This window comes from Centrocercus urophasianus, unplaced genomic scaffold (assembly GCF_019232065.1).
Source record: "Centrocercus urophasianus isolate 14NV4802_14NV808 unplaced genomic scaffold, USGS_Curo_1.0 seq_10, whole genome shotgun sequence".
In the NCBI taxonomy this organism is placed as follows: Eukaryota; Metazoa; Chordata; class Aves; order Galliformes; family Phasianidae; genus Centrocercus; species Centrocercus urophasianus.
This window is the reverse complement of record NW_024884142.1, coordinates 32,257,592-32,271,335: the sequence shown is the minus strand read 5'-3', so window position 1 is coordinate 32,271,335 and position 13,744 is coordinate 32,257,592. Positions and strand designations below refer to the sequence as shown.

Genomic DNA, 13,744 nt, shown 5'->3' with positions numbered 1-13,744 from the left:
TATTGTTGGACACATAAATAATGGTTGGAATAGATCTGCTCAAAATACCATGTTTATTGTTGAATTAGTTTGATTGAAACAGTCACTGTTGAATTGGCTCCTAAATGTAATCCTAAACATAAATTACAGCTTTAGGATTCAAGCATTTTCCTTCCAAAGGATGTGTATGTGTGAGGTTTGTTTGTTTTTTCTTGCATTTTGTAATTGAATAGATGTCTTTAGAGAAATGGATGTGTTCATCTGCAGTTTGTTTTATGTCTAGACTCTTTTAATTGTAAAAGAATAGCAGTTGTTGAAAATGGCTGCAGTTCTGTCATTAGGTTTTAGGATGAAATTATTTTTTGAGGAGAGAGACTACTTATTTTATAGGTACTTGTCATATTTAACAATATTTAAAGATCACTTTTCTTTTGTAGACATTTTTATTGTATGTATTGTTACATGTAATGTTTTGAATATGCAGTTTCCTGTGACAACTTTTCTATTTTCAACTTACTTTAGAAATATTCTACTTAATTGCTCATGAGAAGACAGACATGATTAGAAGTTGAACTGGGGAGAAAGGGGATGTAAAGAAATTGTAAATCATACAAAGGAGTATTGTGAATGAGAGCAAAGTCCCTCTTTTCCAGTAACAGTTACTTAATGGAAAACCATTAAAAACTGCAAACAACTTCTCAACCTAATGTTGTATTTTCCATTACCTGGCATAACCGAGTGGGGTTTTTGTTTTGTTACATTTTTCTAATTTTTATTATTTTAGTTAATCTTTTTCTGAATTAGATCAACTTGGGATACATGTAATCCAGGACTCTGTAGTCCCAGGTCCAGCACTGTAATTGGAACTGGAAGATACAACTTTCAGATATTTACCTGAGACATGAAAGAGGTTCTGTGCCCTTCTTGACACTATGATTTTAAGTTGTAAGGCTCATACAGAATCATAGAATTGTTTATTGTTTATATAGTTGGAAACAACTGTTAAGATCATCAAATTTAAACATCCTGTATCCTTTTTATTTTTCTTCCCCCTTTTATTGCTTTTTTATTCATTTTGTGCATTTAGGATTTTGGAAGTTAGGAGTGGGCTGGGGCTTCTCTCTTCACATAAGAAGTGGAAGCAATAAGCATTTCCAAGGTGTTATCATCCCAAAGTAGATGGCTAAAATAGGTTTGATTGAACACATGATTTCAGCTTGAGAACAGAATTCCTTACATTCTAGTTCTCTTCATCAAAAGCTTCATGAGATAACTTCCACTGTCAGTAGCTCATAATTGGAACCTGAGTGCTTCACTGTGATCAAGTTGTTTTGAACTGATAAAGATTCAAAATGTTTTTGCAAAGGAACTCGTTGGTAGTAGTTGAGAGGCTTATTTGCTGTTCATTTAGGGTTGTCTGGGATATTGTCAATATAGCATGGTTGCAAAAATTTTATGAGGGACATGATGCAGAAATAAATGATCCTCCTCAAAAGAAACTTGAGGTCTCAAGACAGCTGTGCCTTCTCTTTGTATCAGTGGTGAATGAACTTTCCTTTGGATATACGTGACAAACAAATTTAAAAGTTAGCTGACTTACTCATTCATGCACTATTTATGTTCTATGTGGTCTTCTACCATGCAATTGTGTTTCAAGTTAGGCTCACAGTAGTGAGATTGCTGTTATCTTAATGTGTCTACAACTCTGTGGACACCTAAAAGGATGTATAACGAACTACTGAGTAGGTTGCAGGGTGCTTTGCTGGGCAAGGCCCATGTGTGTTTGTCAGCTAATCTCAAGTTCATTGCTTGTCTTAGTATGTACTATTTGCTCAATGTTATATGGCCAGAAATAATGGTTTTTATTAAAAAAATCATTCTCAATAGTCTGATAGTGTTGGATTTATAGACAGGCAAGGTGATACTCCCCTCCTAAAATAAAATTTTTATTCTCTTTGCCAGACTGGTGTGTTAGAGGAACAGTTACGAATGCATCTTCAGTGCTGTTTGACTTTGTGCCATTTCTGGGACTGGAACCTATCTGTCGTCACCATACTCTGGGATTATTACAGCAAGAACCTGGTGAGTAGATGAATATATTGAAATATAGAATTGCATGTGGATATTCTTCAATTTTTAGCAATTAATTCAGATTCTCACTTAGCCAAACTACTATGCTTTTGTAAAATTGACTAGACGGCAGTAACTGTAAATTTGCTGTATTTATTTAAGAAATTGTGTTTAAGCGTATATTATGATTTGTTATGTTATGCCACAACAGAATAAATTAGAATGTGTTTTGTGTTCTTAATCAGGACTACTTATTTGGATTTTCTGTGAAGATGCTTTGCACCTTTACAGTGTGTTTTTATTTTTGGAGTTGCATAGAAGCTCACCCTTTAGAATGATAGTTTCATTACATTTGGAAAGACCACAAAGATCATCTAATCCAACCATCAACCCATCAATATCATGCCACTAAACTGTGTCCCTCAATGCCACATCTACTATTTTCTTGAACACCTCAAGGAACGATGACTCCATTACCTCCCTTATCAACCTGTTCCAATACATCACTGCTCTTTATGAGAAGAAATTTTTCATAATATCCAATCTGAACCTTCCCTGATGCAACTTAAAGCCATTACCTCTTTATTGTTTGTGTGAAAGATTGTATCTTGCTGTCTCACAAAAATTAACATTTATTATTACTTATCTTCTTAATTGTTTTATTTATTTTTTTTAGAACAGTTGCTTTACTGTTCCTTGGCTTGGTCTGAAGGGTCTGGCAAGCATTAGTAAAACTTCTTTGTCAATGCTTGAGTTGGTGAAAAGTTGCTGTTGTGAACAGCAGATTCCCACCTTGTACAAGTCCAGCAACAGTTACCTCATTTTTCTCAGCATTTTGGCACGGATGATGAAAGAAGAGGCAGAGAACAGTGGTGTGCATCCTTGGAAACAAATCAAAGGACGGTATGGCTGCTATTTAGCTTGTCTTGCTCAATAAGAGATCTAGTCAGTCTGACTGCATGGCCCTTTGAGCCACATACTAAGACAGAAATGGGGTACTGTGCTTGTGAGAAAGTAAAGAGGATGAAGAATGCAGTGATTCACAAGCTGAAGAAGGCAGTTGACTTCTTAAGTTTCAGTTGTCAGCTAAGGCTGTAACAGGTGTTGTATAGCTGGGTCCAAGAGTCACCTTGACATTTGCAGCCTGTGATGATTTACATTGTCCCACCAGCCAGGAATTGGTATACTGGCAAATGATGCACAGGTACAACTCTGTTGCCAGTAGGGTAATATAATTAAAGCACACAAATTTTGTTTTGAGCTTCATGTAAGCCATGTTGTCCAAGAACATGCAACCTGGCTCTTGCTATCCCTGCAATTCCATTTGTATTTACTGTTTATGGTTGCCAACATTGCTCACAGTGTTTTTTGCTGAGAGTTTTGCTTTTTAATTTATTTTTAAAACATGCTAATGAGGATATATATTAAGTCATTATATTAAAAAAAAATGAAATATATATGCTTTAAATTCGAACTTTGATTTTGCGTATACTTACTAAATCCTTAACACTTTTAGTAATTATATTGTACTGATCACTAAAGATGCTGATACTTAAGACTATTTTCATTAGATGTAACAGACATAGAATTAGTTTTGTTTTTACTGGTTTTGATTTTTAAGATTTCATTTAGTAATGATCTCATACTTTTGTATGTGAACTTAAAAAAGATAAAATGCACATATTGCAGGCCTACAAGGCTACGTGGTGTGTTTCTTCCAAAAAAGAAAGGTGGTCTTTCCTGTGAGAAGGGGAAAATGTGTGCTGTATATATTAACTTCATGGGTTGTTACAGTCAGTAAAGTTTGGGCTTAAAAATTGCTACAACTACATATTGAAAGAGATATATTATTAGATGTGGAATCAATGTCTTGCTTTAGTTAGTAATTTAAATTAGCCTGCTTCATTTTTGCTGAAAACAAATTATCCTTACGTTTTTATGTTGTTATAGCTTGTTACTTTATCTAATTTAAGAGGGGGAATAATAATACACAACATGCTTTGTCAGTCTGCTCAACCAGTATTCATCACATCTGACTTGTATAAATCAATTACACAAGTAGCAAAATTTAACAGCCTACAGCTATGATTTTTGGGATGAACTCTATTTTCAGCAGCTAACCAAGCATTAATTGATGCATGAAGAACATAAACGCCTGTCAGTAGTAATTTACTACCAAACAACATTAATTGGATTTGCTATAATTTTTGGTAGCTGGATTTGATAACCTCAGCACCATTTCCAACAATTTTTCCAGGTGACAGGATAGGAAAACAGCCTTTAAGTATATTTAACTCACTTTATGCATGTGGAATTCACTTTAAAGGTGAAGCATATACCAAAGTTCTTAATTTCACAAATAAGAAGTTAAGCAACCCATTTTCATCTTATTCCTGTGTTGAAGACCGGTGACATTTACTTAAAAGTCTAGGCCTGGGCTAAAGTCATATGAAAGACTTTCTGTTTTCTGTTTGAAAGCTTTCTGCTTTTTACTTTTCTGCTTTGTAACTTTCAAGTTGCAAAGTAGCAGTGCTTCTCACCATCACCTATGCACGACTTGAGCACTATTGTATAAGCAGTACAGCTTAAAATTTCTTAAAATCTGCCTGCTAGAATTTTATGGGTTTTTGGCCTCCTTTTTTTATAAATAAAAAACAGAAGTTTTGTTACGTAGGTACACTGACTATATTACATATATTTTATATGCAGCCCAAGGCAATTCCTCTTCAGTCAGTGCAGCTCAGACAAGCCAAAGTGTTGGACACCCATTTGCTAGATTGAGGTCTCTCTCCCAAATATTTGTTTCCTTGTTTTCTTCCAAGCTTGTAGTTCTCAGTCCATACTATAGGTGTACAGTAAAAGATAGTAGAGACTCTTGTGAGGTACTCTGGGGGAAAGAAGCTTTCCATTAAAATGTTCCATTTTATTTTACTGCAGTGATGGTTACAAAGGTGAAATTCAGTAGTATAATGTAAGAAGAGAAATGTGTATCCAAGTAAATAGGTGCTCTGTCCTAAGGATGGAGGGTCCCTACCTGTTAAGTTCTGTGTGTGTGTATGTATGATTTGTTTTGGTTTTTAGTCTTCTGGATATCACCTGAAAGTTGATAGAAAATTAAATATTTCAAGAAAACTTGTTTTTCTTGTGTTGCTGTTTTTTTTTGTTTGTTTGTTTTTTTATGTTTTACATTTGTTTTTTGTTTTTTTTCTTTTTTAATGTAGAATTTATTCCAAGTTCCATCGGAAAAGAATGCAGGAACTGACAGAAGTGGGGCTGCAGAACTTTTTTAACCTGTTCCTCCTGCTAGCAGTTGTTGCAGAAACAGAAGATATAGTGAGTCGAGTGCTGGATCTTTTGGATTTCCTGACTCCATCCTTGGTTAGCCCGTCTCAGAGAGCTCTCATTTGGAGAGGCCATTTTGCTTTCCTTCTGATTTATGTTGAGAAGAATATGGACATTAGTGTCCTAGCTGAGAAACTCTCAAATGCTTTTCGTGTCAAGGCAAAGGAGTTCTTAGTAACCAAAAATGACTACACACAGAAACAAAATCTCTGGACTCTACTTTCAACATACATTGATGGTGTCCAGGAAGTGTTTGAGACCAGCTGCTACTTGAGCCTTTCTGAGGAAAAGTTGCTAAATGATGGCTTTACTATGCTGCTGCCTGCTTGTCGAGGAGCTGAACTGAGCATGGTCTTGAATTTTCTTCAGGTTGTTATAGCCAGACTTCGGTAAGTAATTTTGTTAGATTGTGGATATAGACTGGCATGTTGTTTTATGTGCAGAGTTAAACTGTAATTCATATTAATTTCCCACTGAAATAGAGAAGAAGGAAATAGACAGTTTTGAAGGATTGCGAATGATACAGTAAATTTTTATATCCACTGATACATTACTGCATTCAGAATCTTAGAAATGTTTTCTTACTATTTCAGGTCATTAACTCATTACAAAATATCAGGGACAGAAAACCTTTGTTACTGTTAATCTGAAAGTTAATCAGATGGCACAGTTTCAGAGAATACTGTCTTTCTTTTGGCACAGAAAACTTTGAAACTACTATCTGTACTGCATTACTTTCGTTTTCCTGTGATTGCTCTCTTTTAAAATGTATTTATTTCCTTGGTGAATATTCTGTTCTACAGACATCATTCTAGCTTCTGTTTTCTCGCCTCGTTTGTCAAGGTTGCAAACAAAACAATTTTGGAGACTTAAATGCTTACCTGGAAATACTTGTCTAGAAAAGAAGGAAATCATATATGACCTTGAAAACTGCAGTTTTGCTTTGATGTGTTAGTTCAGTTTTTAGCATCCACCGTACCTTTCAGTATTTTTGTCTACAGAGGCCTTTTAGAAGTAGTCTTCCATTTTGAAGCCCAAAGATATTTTTAAGATAGTAAGAGGCAGCTATTGATTTGCCATTACTTCGAATGTGTGAGACTGAAATATGTGGAAAGAACCATAGAAGAGTGTGCAACAGGAATAGTGAAGCCCATATGCAAGGTCTCTCTTTAACTAGCTTCCTTTTTATTGTCTAGTAGCTTTGACTGCAGCTGTCAATAGCTTATACATCCAAAGATGACAGTTTTTTCAGGCTGCCTTTTCAAAAAGGATGAAGCGTGAAACTAAGTTTACTTGATTTATTATTTAGTATTTCAGTTCAACTGAATGTATTTGCTGGAATAAATTGGAGACTTCAAAAATGCTTTGACGTTTTCTCCATTTGCTAATACAGAGCTTTTGTTGTTTCTTTAAGATGAAGTAGGGAGACTTGTGAAAACATTGCCTATTTCGTAAGTTGACATTTGTCTGAAAGCTTCCAAAATTTCAGGGCTACGTAGTCCTCTTGTAGCATAGACAGAAGGGCATAGGCATCTTTTGTAGGCTTCTGAGGACTAGGGACTGTATTCATGCCTTTTCTTACTAAAAGCAAGTTGCTGTAATATTTGAGCTACCGAGTCCCTCAAATACCAGTGGCATGTGAGCTATCATTAGAGCCTTGTTTTTAATTGGCCTTCATTTCAATGTATACATTTGGTTACCTTTCTATTTATCACACCAATTACAAGGTTTAATTCCATGAGGCTTATAAACATATTGTGATCTTGATGGTACAGGAAACAGTAAAGTGTTGCCAGCTGCCTCACCTACTTCTGAGAGTCTCGCTGATCAGTTTGTCCTCTGTTGCCATATAAGTAAAACACAAATAAAAATATTTTCTTTGTTCAGAAGAGTTGGATGACTGTGCTAACCAGAGGTGAAAGTGATGTTGGCTTAACCAGACCGATAAGAGCTGATTTGTTTGGAAATGTGTGAAAGGATGAAATGGTTCAATGCAGTTCTCTCGGCTGATTTTAAAATTCAGGCAGATAAAAGATAGTTGGCCTTTCATAAATGTAATTTTTCTGTACACTGCACTCTAATAATTCTATAACTGTACAACAGGTAGGAAGGAAGGGAGATCACTGATTAAAGAGAGAAGAAGCTTCCTCTAGGCTGTTAGGAAATAATATCTTCATGTGCCACTTTGTGCTAACCCCAGATGATGGCTCACAGGAGCATTCTTCATTGCTGATTACAGAGCATTATGAAAATACTGACTTATTTGTGTTAACTAAATGCCTCAGTATTTAAAGCTAAAAATGTCAAATAGTTTTAGCACTCCCCTTTAACATATCTTACTGTGTTACTAGAATCACGTTCCAGGTTTCCCAATTCATTTTATTTGAGGCTATTGTAAAAATAGCAATCTTTGATTTGCAGAGTGAGGTGTAGCCAAAAGCTCTTCTTTAATTATAGGTATTCATGCTGCTATGGTTAAGGGTCTGTCAGCATTTCCATTATAAACCTTTATTTTCAAGGGTTTGTAACATAGCTGTGAAAACTCGCTCTGGGCTAAAACTTGGCATACAAGGTTTTGATAGAAGGCTTGTTTTCTTCCTTTCTTTTTTTCTTAAAAGGCATCTGTGAAGAGAACCCCACCTGCACCATTTCTACACTTCTGTGTTTTAAAATCTTTTCTGGGTATTTTTATATTTTGATGTCTGATAGAAAGATGCTGGTAGCTTTTGACTGTTGTATTTACTTCCGTATTTAGTGTTTTAAATGAGTATTTTTAAAGTAATTATTGTTTTTCATTTAATTTTATTATTACAAATATTCTGTTCTGCCTATATTTAAATAGAACTGTGACTTGGCAAGAGAACTCATTTTTTCTTTTTTTATATATGGTGAGTGAATAATTGGAAACAAGATGCTACTTGCTGGCACTTCCAAGGATTTGATCTTTATAGCCAGATTCAGTATGAAGTGTAAGATTATATTTTAATACAGTCTACTTTTTAGAAGCAACTGTAAAATAAACAATAAACAATCAAGAACCCCATAAAAACAAAGTACAAAGTGCTTCCTTTCTGTGTTTACTTGAAATATCCATCATCAAGCTCAGACCTTAGTTTTTCCTTTACTTTTTGTTTCTGCTTTTAGACAGTGCTTTTAAATCCTGATTTTATTCTTTAACAAAAGGTTAATGCAGGATGCTTACTCATCTGCTTTCACTTGCTCCAAATCTACCATTTCCCATCATCTAAGTGCCTCATGACACAGAAAGAAACCTTAGGTTAATAAAAATACAGGCATTTAATGGGTTTGACAGAACTCACTGTAAGAACGGGCACAGGCTCTGAGAAATTTGCTGAGTGCCTGGAATCAGTGGGTTTCAGCACTGCAATATGTTATTCTTAAAAGAAGTGCTGGAAACATGCTGAAATGTCTTTTATTGTGATCTGGTATTGGTCTGATATGAGCTTTTGCTAATTATCACCATCCTGGTATTTGGTTTTTGTAGTGTACTGGCACTAAGATAGGGAATCATAAAAATGCAGGTACATGCCTGGGTGGCAAATGGCTGCTGGTACACCAAACATCTTTCTCTGGTTTCAGGAAGACGTGGTACTGATTCTCATAGCAGAAATGAGAAGTACTACAAACCTAATAACATAATAAACAATAATTTTATTTTGAAAACATTTATTGGGTATTTATGCCCCTTGTGTACTGTACTGAAGGACATGAGAAGTTATTGAGAATTTCACTGTGTACGTTTTATGAGCAGTAAATGAATAGTACTCAGGTAGACATGCTTCTAGTAAAAAGTTATAGTAGTAATTGGGCCATGGAAAACAGCAGAACTGGATGCTTCTAATTGTAAGAGTGTGTCTAGCCTTGAGGTTGTGAGAAAAATTACGATAGGAATGGATTATCCAATATATCTTTGCTATGGAAATGTGTAGTCATTTGTAATTTTGTGTGTGTGTGTGTGTGTGTGTGTGTGTGTGTGTGTGTTACACTTGCCATCAAAACACCCTGTGAGGAGCTTTTTGAGACCAACAGCAGCCTTTCCCCTGCTCTCTGTTACCATGTAAATCGGCAGATAAGCTCATGAGGAGAATAGAAAGGTCCTTCCTCCTTCTTCCTCTTTTCTTCCCCCTCAGGGGTTTTAGTGTTAGTCTTTGTAAAAGGTGTTTTTCTGATGTTGAACTTCTGAAAACTATATCCAGAGGAGTTTGGATGAGCACTAGCTTTCTCTTACCCATTCCATCCCAGAAGTATATTTCGAGTCACCAACTGTGATGCCCAGATAAGCAGAGTGTAGCTCTGTGACTAAACCACTGAACTCTTAGTCAGGGGTCTTAGTTTGGCTCCTAGATCTGCAAGGCTTAGTGAATGAGAATTAGAAAGACAATGAATAGAGTTTGTGAATTTTTTCACCTACATGGAAAATGGTCTTTCCTTTTTGACTTCCCAATGCAGATCTTCAATTTGCAAGCGTGTCTGGTTGTGCTGATTTGACCTAAAGCCTAAAATAGTTTGGGGTGGGTTTTTTTGTTTTTAAGTGCAGTAATAGTATTAATAAAGCTGACATTTGAATGAATGTAAGGAAAATTTAGTGAGTGTGTGGGGAGCTTGCACTGCTCTAGAATGTAATGATATTTTGAAAGGTTCTCTGTCTAAATACTTCAGGGCATCTCTTACAGTTTTCATTGGCAATATTGGATGTGTTTTTAGCTACAATTACTGCACTAAGATGCATATTAAATTTTTCTCTTAATCCTACATTACGAGGGCACTGAGATTCTTTGAGATTCTTTTCTAGGATTTTTTTTTTTTTGTATGTGCAAAATGTTTTGTACCTTTGTTCCTTGTGTTCTAAGCTTTAGACACAAATAACTTTTGTATCCTCTGTTCTGAAAGCGTTACTGTACAAGTGAAGGAAATGGGATGCAGTGTGTCCTGCAGCTGTATCCCTCCTACTTTGCTTGTGGAAAGCTTCTGTGCATGCCGAGGATTGGTGTGGTTTGCAAGAGCATTCACTTCTCCTTCTCGCTGTCGGTTTTCTTGAATCTGAAGGTCACACGAGCTGATTAACTTAAAATCAATTTCATATTGGTGTTTAGATGTAATAGAACATCTGTTTTAGAATCTTGTTAAGAACAAATTGGAATAACAAAATCAGTCAAAGAAACTTCTGGTTGGCGTTATTTGGGCATCAGCAATTTCATTAGTTATATGAAGCCAAGGGAACTCAAGTATAGTACTGTCACATTAATTACAAAGATGTGAACTCCATCCCCTCTGCTACAGAGTGAAACACTTTTCTGTCTTTTATCCACTTCATCCATTTTTTTATCTACCAAAAAATAATTCACATAGGCTTTGTGGTCTACCTGACATCAGTACAAAACTTACTATTATGGAAGTGTAAACTCACAAAAAAAAAAAGAGAAAAATCATATCCAGGTGTACTGAGAACCTGCTGGTTGGGACCCTGCAGTTGTTGGGAGAAATCTGTGCTCCCTGAAGGACATCAAGTGCAGGTTTGTTTTCTGATGGAAGTGTCTCACTTCTAAAACTGTTTTTCCCCCAGTTTTTCTTCTTTTATTCTTTACACGAGGTGTAAAAATGGCTCTTCTTTTGGAATATTCTTGATTGTGGATGTTAGACAAAGAAATATTTTCACTCATAAGACCATTATATAAAAGTAGCCTTCTAATCACTTAATTTTGATTGTTTCTTCGTTACCTTACAAGATATATATATATATATCTTTTCTCTTTAGGATATCTCTTGTCAGATTTAAGGCTTATTTAAAATGAAAAGAAAGCTGAAGCAATTTTCTTTATTCCATTTCAGTCTCCTAAGGCCTATTTCCCCCTGGTGAGCTCATAGCAACAGGGGGGTTTAAGGGAATTCAGCTTTCTGCAAATTAATGTCTCACATCATGAAAATTCAGGACTTTTTTTTTCTATATCTTGAAAAAGTAATACAGTGAGTGCGAGTATTATTTCTTGCCAGCGGGTGGAAGATGAATGATTTTGTCACAGTTTTACTGCTTGATGAGCAGTGTCCTGAGGGTCAGGCTTAAGTCTGTGTCACTATGCTGCTCATTACTCTTGAGCTAAATAAGGGCTGATTGGATCTAAATTGCCTAGCACATGGGCCGCAGATGAGCTCAGTGAGTAGGGGATGACCTGCTATTCAGACTGGGAGTAACCCCGGTGTGCAAATGCTGCATTAGAACACCGTGGGAGAATGAGAGGCTACCGACCGCTGCCAGCAAAAGAAATCGAAATGTAAAAACTCTTTGATGCTGCAGTGTTAGAATTTGAAATGTAGGAAGTGACAGGTTGATGGTACTTATCAGCTTTGGCTGGATTAGAGAACAGTGTCATCTTGCTTATATAATGACAGAAGAATGAAGCTAGCTCCCAACTACTTTGCTGTGCAGAACTGCTGCTCTCAGAGCCAATGCTGCCTCCTACTGACAGCCTACTCAGGACAGTGCAGAAAGCGGTTGGTTTTCACATGAGAGGCTGTTTGGCATATTCGAGTGCACTCCTCCTGTGTGCATCAATGTCTACATATTTCTGTTCTCTTAGCAGAGGAGCAGGATGACAAGCCAGACTGATAAAGCAGTTTTTTGGGACAAGCACAAGTCACTGTCGTCTTGAAGAACAGTTAGACAAGGCATCTACTTGTGCTGAACTACACATACTTGTTGCTGTTCCACAAAAAATATTTCTTTGCAATCTTCTCTCCATTGCTAGACCCCAGGAAAGGAGGTAATCCCTGGAGAGGAGAAATAATTTGTGGCTGTGTGTTTTAAAGAAAGTTGACCTTTAAAGAGGAGAGGAAAATCTGAACGAACTCAAAGAGAATCCTTATGCTAACTGGACAAATGAATATACTTGTCTTAAGGAGACAGATGAAGAGCAAGTGTTGAACACAGCATGCACTGCAGTTGTTTGTGCAGTTCAGAAAGATTTGGTGGTTCAGTGGAATATGGTCTTTTTAGTTTTGGTTTTTCCTACCTGCCACTGATGCTTGGGAAACTGAGTAATAGCAGCTTCCTTTAAGTTTGTTTCAGATTTTCTTACTGACATCTTTAATCTAGCAATATCCTACTCTCTTCATACTATGGGACTATCTTAGTGGCAAAAACAACTTGGCTTTCTCGTGAATCTAAATGTATGCTATTTTCTGTTTATTTTTTTACTCTGCCTGAGTATGTATCATTTGATTCTTCTTCCCATGGGATGATGCGCTCATGCTGAAATTTCTGGATGGGCATACAACCAGTTTTCAGTTTGCTTATTTCTGGGTATTTGTAACAAAAAAAAAGAAGAGAAAGGAAGACAGCAGCCTTGCATGCAGGAACAGTTTTACTGTAAGCACGGCTGGGAAGATCTTGAGGTTACTAGTGGTAGGTAAGCAAGACGTGAGCCAGCAGCATGCACTCGGCCCAGAAGGCCAACAGTATCCTGGGCCGCATCAAAAGAGGCATCCCTGTTCATTGCAGGGGAGTTGAACTAGGTGACCTTTAGTCTTTCCAACTCAAACAGTTCTTGACTATGAATGTCTCCACAGATAGGGCATCCACCACGTCTTGTTGCAGCCTGTTCCAGTGCCTCACCAATGTTATTCTGAAAAACTTCTTTCTTACACCTAGTCTAAATCTTCCCTCTTTTAATTTGAAGCCATTTTCCTTTGTCTTATCAGAAGACTTTGCTAAAGAGGTTTGTCCCCTTCTTTCTGATAGACCCTTTCCAGTTACTAAAATGCTGCTCTCAGATCTCCCTGAAGACTCCTCCAGGCTGAGCAGCCGCAGCTCTCTCATCGTGTCCTTAGAGTGCTTCATTCCTTGCATCACCCTTGTGACCTTCCTCTGGACACGCTCTAAGAGGTCCACATCTCTTCTGTACTGAGGACTCCACACTGGGACACGGTACTCCAGCTGAGGTCTCACCAGCAAAGAGCAGACAGGCAGGATCACCTCCCTCGACATGCTGCCCATGCTTCTTTTGGTGCAGCCTAGGATATGGTTGACTTTCTGGGCCAAGAGGGCACATTGCTGGCTCATGTCCTGCATGTCATCCACAAGTGCCTCCAAGGCCTCTTCAGCAAGGTTTATGGTGAAAACTCTTCGTGCATGTGAGGCTGCTGTTTTCCTTTCTCATCCTTTTTTCGTTACAAATACAGAATGGCTCTGAAGTCACATTTCTGGCTTATGTCCCGCTTACCATCTATCAGTATCCTTGAAGTCCTTTTCAGAAGATTTATGCTCAATTCTTTCATCTCTCAGCTTGTTTTGATAATGGGGGTTGCTGCAACCCCAGTGCGAGACCTTGCATTTGGC

General features: G+C 37.0%; 1 protein-coding gene across 2 annotated transcripts in view; it reads left to right on the top strand.

Annotated features, from left to right (window-relative positions):
* MMS22L (MMS22 like, DNA repair protein) overlaps positions 1–13,744 on the top strand; it is an 86,204-nt gene that overhangs the window by 25,858 nt on the left and 46,602 nt on the right. For both annotated transcript variants that reach the window (XM_042826186.1, XM_042826176.1), the window contains 3 exons: positions 1,942–2,061; positions 2,726–2,952; positions 5,271–5,780. In XM_042826186.1, the coding sequence (XP_042682120.1) occupies positions 1,942–2,061; positions 2,726–2,952; positions 5,271–5,780 (857 nt within the window). The remainder of the gene's footprint in view (positions 1–1,941; positions 2,062–2,725; positions 2,953–5,270; positions 5,781–13,744) is intronic.